Genomic DNA, 12,059 nt, shown 5'->3' with positions numbered 1-12,059 from the left:
CCAGTAAGGAAAACCTTTTTTTTATTGCCGCCTTAAAATAGGGTAAAGTACCCAGTTGTCTAACTAATCGTTTTCATAAAATGGTTAGGTAGTAAAATAAAAAACAAAATATATTTTAAGTCAGTATATTGTTAAAAATTCGTACACAGTAAACCTTTTAACGGTTTAACGTTTCGATATGGTTCCAGAACCCCATTGTGACCATTGAAAAAAACTAGTATATAAGTACTTAACAGTTAACTTAAACCAATGGAGTAAGTATGAAACGCATATCAAAATTCGTTGTTACAAAAAATATTATAGGAAGCAAAAATCACAGACGTGAAAAAAATTCACGGTAACACAGTTCGCGAGAATTTAATAAGGAAAAGGCCTTTAATGCGCGGTTTCTCAGAAGTTTCGTATTATAATCAAATCGTAGACCAGTGAGAATTCAATTCTCTACGTTACACTTTTAAAAATCTTTAACATTTTTACAGTTAATTAAATAAAAATTCAGGGGCAGGTTACAGTTTTTTTCAAGTCCGTGCAAAAAGTAAGCGATATAATAAGCTACATTACCAGAAATAGCACCTATATTGGATGGATTATGTTACTTTGCTATATACTAAAGATATTAGGATTTTAAAAACAATATGGCATCCATTCAAAGAAGTTAATTGACACATATTATACAATATACATATTAACAAATGACTACAGTTTTTTTTATTTATATGTGGAATCTGGATATTAATTTAACTATTATAAAATTTTTGTATAATTTATATTCAAAATTATATAATATATAAAATCACAGATACTTTGTAGTTTATAAAACTATATTAATATGAGGGATCATTGAACCATAGACAGATTGTAGTTCCCAACACCAAAGGAGGAAAAAACATAGACCAGCGAAAACTATCACACAATAAGTGTTACAAAAATAAGTTGTAGATATTTGAAGTTGTAGTAGAACAGTTAACGCTGGTCTTGATGATCAATTTAACTAAAATCGAAATCCCATTATAAATGACTTCAATTTCCACTATAAAGTATTACGCTTTTCACTATAAAATACAATTTTACGTAATGCAAGGCAACCTTTCAAAAAATAAAAAAACTTAAAATATATTTTATGGACGGATAATAATGCACGAATTATGTATCACAATAATAAGATAAATAAATCTAGAGTTTCTAATATAAATTCAAATATAGTTACGACTTAATCTTATTTATTCGGTAATACCTAAACTAAACAATGACTGAATCGTTGTGAGTTTTGAACACAACATTCTATATTTAAATAACTAATAGTATAGATAAAAATATTGTTTTCTACTGTCTTTTATTAATGAATTGCATATTAATAATCCTTTTTCTTAAAGGTTACTTTTTATATTTTAGTCTTAGTAAAATCAATTTTACCCATAAAGAAAACTATGATGGCAAAGCAAACACACACCAAATTTACAAATACATATTCATAATTCACCAAACACAAAGTTTACAAATTTCGTTGTACCTGAAAACCAACTCGAATTCGTCGAACACTAACGTTTACGCTAAACCTAAATGACACAATTAGGGCTTCCATCCCTTTTTTCATTATATGATATTGCGTGTCTTTTTCGCACATTGGGTTAACGTACCTGTTTACGGACTGTTATACAATAGTGGTAATTATTACTTTATACCGCAATTTTATTAGGATCCATGATTTCGTATGCTCAGAGTAATAATGTAAAAAGTAGAAGATACCACTTTTGCATGCCGTGACTTTACTACATTATTATTCAATGTATACAGGATGTTCCTAGCTGTTCCTAGCTGATGTTATTACTCAATGCTTACACCAGTTTTAACCAGTTTAATTAGTTCTTAACTCAACGTATAACTATACATATGTTACTAAATGGTTTTATACGTTATTACTCAAAGTATACAGGATGTTCCTAGCTGGTTTTATAGGAAATTAGCCAATGTATATAGGTTGATTCTAGATTTTGTAAGTTATTACTAAATGTATACAGGGTGACTCTAGCTGGTTTGCGAGTAGCCCGTGTTAGTGTACGGCAGTGTGCTGTAGAGGGAGCTGCCGGTCCTCGAGTAAGACTTGGGGTTCCGTCTTCGAGCGAGGATGAAGGCGATGGCCGCGATGACGCAGATCATAAGTATGACGCCCGCAACGCAAATCGCGATCGCGAAGTGACGCTGCGATATACATATGGTATCTTCCTTCTGTGGGTGAATAGAGAAAAAGTTTTATAATTATTTATTTGAACTGATAAGTATGTTAGTGCATATATATAAATGTTAGCTGTTGATAAAAAATAAAAATAAAAAAGTAAAATAAAAAGGAAAAAGCGACATATTTTATGCACATAGGAACCTACTTATTAAAGCAATTTCGGTGATCTCGGAACTCTTCAAAGATGTTAGTAAATCAACCGCGATTGCTGCAATCGCAGAATTATGCATTATAGACTTGCTTCTAAGCGATTTAGCGTTCCGGTACGATGTCACGAACCGATTACCCTCTTAGAGGCAGGTTGCATTAATACATATCATTTAAGCTTGAAAAAATTTCCTTGTTCTATAAGACAGGAGATCTGTGACGGTGAAAAGGGGTATGACGTGAATGACGTACCTTTTCCGAAGTTACGTCATCGTTTTCGGGCGAGTCCGCCTCGTTGACCCACAGGCCCGAAAACACCTCCACGGTGGCCGGCGCGCCGTCGTCCGACTGACGACGGACGCGGTTCTGTTTGTGGGAACACGGCTCCTGGAATTATCAATTAATGAATGGATAAACTTTGAAAGTCAAAGTCAATAATATCTTTATTCAAGTAAAGGTGGCACTTTTGATGCGTACATGAGAATTACACGGTAGTGAGATGATGGCGATAACCGCATTCGTAAACTTAAAACTAAAGCTACGAGGGTTCGAAACGCGTCCTGGTCTAAGAAGAAGCCCACAACAAACTTAGCCGGGTGTTTTTTTCTGTTATCACCATCTCACATTGTCATTTAAAATTATTAGAAGAGCGACCTCATCTCCAATCCATCCAATTCACATCCTAGCTTTTTTATCGATCGCGTAGTCCTTTATACTATAATGGGACTTTTCTATGAGCTTACGTTTAATATAAACTTTGAACTTTTTAAGAGACATCTCCAAGATGTCAATGGGTAGTTTATTGTGGAATTGTATGCAATTTCATTTAAACGAATTATGAATTTGATGTAACCTAGTATACTGTAACCTAGTATATCAACCAATTACCGGCCCACTACGAGGCACGAGTCTCCTCCCACAATGAGGAGGGGTTAAGGCCGTAGTCCACCCCGCTTGCCCAGTGCAATTGGTAGACTACGGACTTCACATACCTTTAAGAATATTATTTAGAACTCTTTGGGATGCAGGTTTCCACACGATGTTTGCCTTCACCGTTGAACCAAGTTTTTTTTTTTAATTTTTCCATAGCTCAATATAATTTTACAGAACCGTATATGCATACGATACAAATAGTAAAACACAAAATAACAATTACTTAAAGGCCAAAGCACCTATTAAAATACACAGCATAATTTGTTGAACCAAGTGATATGTCAATTACTTCAAACGCACATAACTTGGAAATGTTACAGGTCCTGGGATCCTGGGATCCTGCGTCCTGGGATTCGAACTCGGCCCCGAAAGTGAAGTCGAGCTCCTACCAATGCGCTATAACCGCTTCTCCAATAAACATACACAAAAAAAGAAATTAAAGTGAGAGGAGATCTTTGAACAGCTGTAAAACTCCACACACAAGTGGTGCCACACTACGTACGCAGTCCGTGGGATGGTTAAGATCGCACAGTTTGACCTCGCAGGTGTAGTACACGCTGGCGGTGTATGGGAACTTGTGCGCCGGGAACGCCACGTGCGCCTCTTGCTTCTCCCGGGAGTATTGGAACAGGCCCATTATCTCCCCGTCGAGAGGACACCTGCAAACAATTCAAAATGGAAATGACACCTTGAGTTACTGAGTATTCCAAAATGAGGTAGGTACTTACTACTAATAAAAAAAAAAATTATAAGTACTATTATTAAATTTATGTACTCAATTACATTACATATCACAGCCCTAAAAAGATTACAGACGTTGCACGACCCCACCAATGCAGCCGAGCAGGAATTGAAGTCGTGTAAAATATTTCGTATTAAGTTAAATTAGCATATTCTCAAAATTTTTTCTAACTTCGTATCAACTATACCTACCAGTTAATATTTATAGAATTCTTTATTGTACACAATTAAGGGATAAAGATTAATATACATTGAACATTTATTAGACTGTCTAATATTCCTTGGCAATCCATTCCAATTCCATTTTAATATCATCGTCATCATGATGTCAACCCACTACCGACCCACTATGAAGGGGGTTAAGGCCGTAGTCCACCACGCTGGTCCAGTCCGGATTGTTGGACTCCATACAACTTTGAGAACATTATCGAGAACACTCAGGCATGCTGGTTTCCTCGTGATGTTTTCATTCACCATTGAAGCGAGTGATATTTTAATTACTTAAATCGCACATAACTTAGAAAAGTTAGAGGTGCGTGCTGGGATTCCAGCTCAGCCCCAAAGGGAATTCTAGCACCTTCCCTATCTATCACCGCTTCTAGATAAGAAGTTATAAGAAGTACCTAAATAAGCAGTTAATTGTCTTTTTAAATTAAATTTGTGATAAATTAAAATATTTTTTTAAAAGTCTTCCAAACGCTGCGTATTTATTCACGGCGATAAAAGATATGTTATGCTTTCCCATATTTTATGACTAAGTAAATGTTTCTCCGATGAGCATTATTAAGTAAAATTATACATTACTATTTATGTATTTAAGCATACAAGTTGGAAATGGAAATGTGCGTGTGGCGGCCACGTAGAATTTTTGGATGCGTATTCGTTTGCGACGTTCTGAAATCGAGTCATAGCTCTGAAGGTTTGAGGACGTAAGAACACTTCACTTTAAGAAGTGCTTTCTGCAGGAAATCGGCATGTTTGCGCTGTGATGTGCACTGCTGTGGGCAGAAGCCTTTTTAAATCGGCTGATAATTGGTGCCGCGTGGTGACGGCAGGTCAAAATACATTTGTTAACACAAATCCTCTTTACGAGGCGATTTTTTTTAATTTTTTTTATTCAACTACAAGTTAGCTTTGACTGCAATCTCACCTAGTGGTAAATGGTGATGCAGTCGAAGATGGTAGCGGGCTAACCTGTTCGGGAGTATGGTAGTCATTAATCGCTTAGCGGCACAGAAGCCTCCCACCAGACCAGAGAAAATTCAGAAATTGTAATTTCCCAAATTGCTCCGCCGGGAATCGAAACCGGGACCTCCTACTAAAATTATACTTAATTATAATTAATTAATTAATAATTGTCTTTATTGTGTCTCATTTACAACGGATTCTAATAACCAAAGGAACGGTAACAACTGTGTTAGTTAAAAACTGTGTTACAGCTATTAACGCCCACCTCCGAGTTTGCTTAAAGTCACAGTCATTTGCGCCAGGGATGTCGTCACACCCTCCAGCTGTAAGAGGTCAAAACTTAGACTATTGATGACACTTTTACCTAATAAAACACATAGAACCTACCCATCATCAGCGATGAGGCTCTGTTCGGCCCAGCCCAGGCCGTCACGCACTGAGCATTCGGACACCAGCAGTCCGTATTGCCTCTGCTTCTCCAGCGACACCACGAGGGTCAGGCTGTCACCGATTTTGACGTTCGACGCCACCTGCAACGTTTGCAAAGCATTCTGTTCACAAAAATAAGCTTTTACACCTGCTCGGAAAGTACCTTGAAGCAGGAAGTATATCTTTATAGTCATATATCTAAATACGAGTAAGTAAAAAAAATATGAAAAACATTATGTTGTTTTTTTGTCAGTATAAGTATGATAATGAAATTTTATTTAAAGATTACTCTAATTTTGCAATAAGTTACTTGCATTCCTATGGTACCTTATAAACCTTATAAAAATAAATCTATAATGTAGGTACAATTCAGTTACTTTTGTTTAATCTGAAATTTCAATAAAAAGTTTCAAATAATATAAAATAGCGAGTTACTGAAACCTATTTCATTTTCCTCGTTGGTTTGGTAATAATCTGTATCACTCTAGAGAAAATACGATTCGTAATTCGAACGACATCCTCGTAAGTAGTTACACATTTTCAGCCCTCGGTGAAGAGTATATTATAAATATAAAATATACTACGACAATACACACATCGCCATCTAGCCCTAAAGTAAGCGTAGCTTGTGTTATGGGTACTAACATGAATGAATGATGAACATGAATGTTTTTCAGTGTCTGGTTGTTTATATGTGTATTATAAGTATTTATATATATTCGTAAAAATATTCATCAGTCATCTTAGTACCAGTAACACAAGCTACGCTCACTTTGAGGCAAGGAGGCGATGTGTGTATTGACGTAGCATATTTATTTTTAATTTTTTAAATAGTAAAGGTAGAAATGCTTTTTGTGGTGATTACTACAAACTGTTAAATAAATATTTATACCTCCTTATCTTCGGGGTCTCCCTTGAAGATCTTCATCGTGACAGACGGCAACAGACCCGAATCCTCGTCGTATTCATCACTGCAAAAAAAAGACAGTTGAGACAAGCCGTCTGTAAATATAAAATATCCAATCAATTCAAATTCACTTTATTGTACACCATATACTAAGTGACGTCACGTCTGGCTTAACGGAAGATCAGCGCTGTGTCTTTAACAAGCACTGCAAACATGCTGAGTAAAGACCATTTTGAGATCACACCGTTCCTATAATTGTTGTACAGACTATAAGTTGTATTTTAATTCTAGTGTGTGTATATCCAAATAAAAGTTTTTTTCTGTCTTTCTTTCTTAGTAATTAAACCAAAATTGAAAGGAAGTAAAAGTAAAACAGGCGGCCTTATCGTCAGTGGCGTGCACTGAGTTTCTTACCAGGGTATGCATACGGCAGGAAAATTGCATAAAACGGCAAAAATCCTCCTACTATATGAGTTATATATCAATTTTAGGATGGGCAGTGCTTTTTTGCATGTACAAAGTGCAACCACTGCTTATAGCTTCTAAGAGATCTCTACCAGACAACCTACCAAAGGACATAAAAGACATGAGATCCTTTTGCGGTGGAAGTGTAATATTTTTTCGGCAGTTTTCAGAGAGAAACGAAACATTGTACAAAGTAGCGTATGTGTGATCCACTTTCGTTCCGAAGTTCAGTCAAATGGATTCATTGGTTGTTTCGTAAAAGAATAATTCTTACAAGCTAGGTAGGGTAGGCACAGAATTAAGAAAATACAGGAACCGTGTACTCCACTAATATTGAAGCAACAAAAGCCACTCCACTTTAGTAGAGTTTCTCAAACAAGTTGTAAGTCACTTCATACAATTTAGCAACAACAGTAATTATTTTACGTCTAATATTCTAAACATAAAATGGGAAAATAGGAAAAAGTTTGCAACATTCCGCGGGTGTGAAGTGTGACGTGAACATGGCGTTTTCGCTGGTTTCGGACACAATGCAGTGCATACAATAAGGGCCGAATGAGGGGGGTGTATTTTCTTAATTTTGTTCGGGTAGGATATTAGTTGAGCAATGGGACCAAAGTAGCTGGTCACATTGCTCGGCGCCTGCTCAGTAATATTGATAATAGTGTTGCCCAAATGCAAGAACAAGACGAGACTTAGCCAGTCTTGGTCTTGGTCTTGCGCCAATACACCTGGTCTTGGTCTTGGTCTTGGTCTTGCGCTCCCAGTCTTGGTCTTGGTCTTGGTCTTGCAGCAAGAGTCTTGCAAGTCTTGCAATTACCTATTAGTCTATTACTATTTATTAAAGTTTACTTTAAATCTTAGAAAAACGTATTAGAATTGGAACATTGTGAGCTTGAATTAACATAGCCATAGTAAAGATCAAGCAGATTAATAAATAACTGAAGATTTGATTAGAAATTCGAAAAATCAACTGACCTATATGTCGTTTTCCATGGAAGTAACTGTTTCTTAATAAACATTTATGATTTATAAGCTTACATTTGCTAAAACAACTTGTAAAAACTTAAGAAATATAATGACTAAATGTACAATAATAGTACCTAAGTAATTAGTTTAAAACCATATAAGTAATCAATATTATAATTACTTACTAGAATGAATTATTATGACATCTACTACCTATCCTCACCATTTTATCCTAATCATAATACTACTTGCGTGATCAGTGTAATGTATTCATTTTCATTCTAAGCACTCTGAAACTTATTTATTCTTTGGAACACCTGTAGGTACTCTTAAAATTCGAAATTATTTTGCATGAATAGTGTCAAATGTTATGATTTCGGCGCGGCGGCAACGATTGTTTTAGATTTCAAAAGAAGCCGCCGGCGCGTGTATCATAACCATGTACTTCCGAAAAGCGGCAAATTTCTTTGAGAAGTAAGTACAAAACCTTTGATGCCGCATTATCAAAGTGCCGATGGTTAAAACATAACTATGCATGCACTCAGTTTGATTTTAATAGATATTTTTTTATTCGCTATGTTTATGGTATTAGTCGTAATGCGCATAGGTCCAGTTTTTCATATTCTTTGATATAGTTTTTTGCGTCTCATAGAATTCCTAAGCGTACCTACCTACCTATACACCGAACTGTTACACCTAACTACTCCGTGAAATAGCGCTAAGTCCTAGCTGCAAGACGCAAGAGTCTTGCAGGCTATGTCTTGTTCTTGCTCAAGTCTTGCACGGTCAGTCTTGGTCTTGGTCTTGCTAAAAATACGCGGTCTTGTTCTTGGTCTTGGTCTTGCAAAAACGCAAGAACAAGACCAAGACTGCAAGACCAAGACTGAATTTGGGCAACACTAATTGATAAGCTAATGGTGGTAGGTAAGGTGGAGGGTAAAAGACCACGTGGCCGATCACCCCGTCGCTGGTCTGACCAGGTAAAGGCGCTCACTGGCCTCCCTATCACAGAAGCTATCAAAAAGGCCGAGGATAGAACAGGATGGAAGGCTGTGATACAAATCGCTACGAAAGAACTCGAATCCGGACACGACCATTACTAATGAAGTAAACGGCGAAGAAAGAAGTATATTAGTTATAGCTCTGTGGAAGGGTTAGTAATCTTGCTTTTAAAAAAAGTTATTTTAAGGTCGTTCCCCTTTATTACCATACGACTAGATTTATAGCTATCTAACTTTACATAAAAGGATATTTAATTAATCTTCTCTACATTTATGTCGTTAGCTTAGCAATCTGCACGTATATGGACGCGTCTATTTTGTTAATTACTTATTTTATGTCTTTTTGCCTTTCTTTAACTAGACGTAATCAGTTCTCTGATAACCTATAACGGTATTTTATAATTTGTTCTCAAAATTGTTGGGGTTATTGAACGATTTATAAATTTGATATTGATCTAAATGTAACGGACCCATAGTCTTAACAAAAGTAAGTGGGAACCTTTTAATTACTAATTTTAAGCTGTAAAAAGATAATATATAGATTATAGGTATTATATAAATTACTATTTTAATGGAAAAATGCTCGGTCAGGTTCCGTACATGGGATTAAGTCCAAGATACAGGTTACAGAGCAGTTGAATACAGCGACCCTAAATATTTTTATTATATTAGTAGTTTTGCATACTGATTTATTTCTTCTAATTTTTTGCATAAAAGAGTTATAATAGGTTAAATTGTTAATGCATGCGAATGTGCTCGTTTACAGCGCCAAGTCGCGTCTGCGGTAACGGTAGCGCACGTGGTATCCCCTGCCTCGCCACAGTCGCTAGTGTTGTCGCTGCACTACTAACTCGTCGTTCCCGCTGAAGGTGGTAAGGGGGTTGGGTGTGGGCCGGTGCACGTAGTACAACGACAGGTCGCGTCTGCGGTTGCGGCAGTACTTTTTGCATCCCCTTTATCGCCACAATCGCGAGTGTGGTCGCTGCACTACTCACTTGTTGTGCCCGCTGGAGGCGGTGAGGCCGTCGTTTCTGTGGCGGTGCATTTAGAACAGCACTAGGTCGCGTCTGCGGTAGCGGCAGCGCACGCGGTATCCCCTACCTCGCCACAGTCGCGAATGTGATCGCCGGACTACTCACTTGTCGTTTCCGCTAGTGGCGGTGAGGCGGTCGGCTCTGGGGCGGTGCACGTGGTACAGCGTCAGGTCGCGTCTACGGTAGCGGCAGCGCACGTGGTATCCCCTGCCTTGTCCCGTCACCAGTCGCAAGTGTGGCTGCACTATAATGTTGTTGTAGTATTCTACAGTGCCGTCCTCCTGAAACAACAGAGGTACAATTAAAGTTTGTTCCCATCGAAATTATTGTGCGACGTTTTTTGTTGTTATACTAAATTAGGTATACAAAGTATAGAGCTACGCGTTACGCGATGCAATGGGTCGGAGTATATTGTGTAGGTACTACAGAGTATTGAGTGGACGGTAGGTCAAAATACAGTGGTCACCACCTACCCTCTCTCCGCTGTTTATCATCATTAATCCACAATTGCGTATAACAGTCTAGTTCAGCACTAAACTGTTATTCACTATTGTAGATCAATGATGATTGAGTGGATGGATGATATGGAATACTTATATAAGTTGCACGCGGGCAAAGTCCTGGTAACCGCTTGTAAACATTGTGAAGGTACAAAACTTAAATTCAGAGTTGTTTAAAAACCTTTCAATTACATGTAGGTAAGAGGTCCCGATAAAATCGCACGCACCTACTTATTGTTAAACTTCGGTTAGCGGTCACTTAAAAATTCACAACACTCGTTTCCGTTTCCTACGGTAGGGGGAGCCGGATGTTACGTCATCACCCCAATACGTCACGAGTGGCTCGTTGCTATCGATTCATAATTATTCATTTTTTTGTTGCTCCCTTTTGTCTACAGTTAGTGGCTTTTGTGTTAGGTCTATTATAACAGTCATCATTATCTTTATCCAAATCCATTACTAACCCACTAAAAGGCACGGCGTTTTCGGTCAGAAAAAGAATAGTAGGTATAGGCGACAGTCTACCACGCTAGCCCAGTGCTAATTGGTAGAATCACACGCCCTTTAGAACTTTATTTTATTTTTATTGTATTGAGAACTTTCTGGCACGCAGGTTTCCTCGAGACGTTTTCATTCACCGTTAAAACAAAGTTTTTAATTGTTTAAACACATATTTAAAAATATAGCGTTGCATGTATCATTTATTTTAATATAATATTATATTTAACATAATAAATTCAGTTCTCAACCGTACCTGACATCTGGTTACATTTATTGCACTTGTTAGACTGGTGCGGTATTTTGTGATGGACATCGAAGTGAAGTTATACGAGGTATGGCACACATGAGGTATAAACAGTACGACTAAGTACTAACTTTCTTGCCGGCTCTACTCAGTAGAATCTTCTGTCCGAACCGGTGGTAGAGTCTTAACAAGAGTGCTTATGTAGGCCTACTTGAAATAAATTAATTTTGATTTTTGGATAAAATAATTCTTACCATTCACCATGTGATCGGTAGAACCGAAAGGTGGCGGTCATTCAACCAACATAACATTACAAACGTTGTGACGTCAAACCGGCACGTCGAAAAAAAATATGCCAAAAACAAAACAACAAGTCTGTCTGCAGTTTTGAAAAACACAATCTGTGCGATCCTCATAACGTGGGCATAGGGCAAGAAGAAGAATATTCTCCGAGTGATTAGGTACAATCACCCCACATAGCGATCAGGGATCAGGGCAAGAATATTCTTAATGTGATTACTATCACCACTTTCCAGATAAAACTTTTGTGTGTGTACATCATAGGTGAGGCAGTTATCAATAACTTTTCGGAGTCATGTGTTTTTAAAATATCACTAGGAGCCCCGTGCCCAATTATAAAGTAAAAAGGTGCGCCATGAACGCCGATACCAAATTGATTCTTCCAGAACTAGCAGCCTTTGGATTTCTCTTAATTCGCATCAACTTAGTGTAGGTATTAAAAAAATGTACTGTACTTTTGCTCA

General features: G+C 37.3%; 1 protein-coding gene across 1 annotated transcript in view; it reads right to left on the bottom strand.

Moving 5' to 3' along the window:
• Nucleotides 1–781: 781 nt before the first annotated feature.
• The window catches only part of LOC120625316, a 67,318-nt gene continuing 56,040 nt past the window's right edge, over nt 782–12,059 (bottom strand). The window contains exons 5-10 of the mRNA XM_039892350.1: nt 10,156–10,331; nt 6,567–6,645; nt 5,633–5,775; nt 3,819–3,975; nt 2,636–2,770; nt 782–2,226 (exon numbers count right to left, since the gene is read on the bottom strand). Of these exons, the coding sequence (XP_039748284.1) occupies nt 2,026–2,226; nt 2,636–2,770; nt 3,819–3,975; nt 5,633–5,775; nt 6,567–6,645; nt 10,156–10,331 (891 nt within the window). The 3' untranslated portion in view covers nt 782–2,025. The remainder of the gene's footprint in view (nt 2,227–2,635; nt 2,771–3,818; nt 3,976–5,632; nt 5,776–6,566; nt 6,646–10,155; nt 10,332–12,059) is intronic.

This window comes from Pararge aegeria, chromosome 7, assembly GCF_905163445.1.
Source record: "Pararge aegeria chromosome 7, ilParAegt1.1, whole genome shotgun sequence".
In the NCBI taxonomy this organism is placed as follows: domain Eukaryota; kingdom Metazoa; phylum Arthropoda; class Insecta; order Lepidoptera; family Nymphalidae; genus Pararge; species Pararge aegeria.
This window is presented reverse-complemented; position numbering and strand designations above follow the sequence as displayed.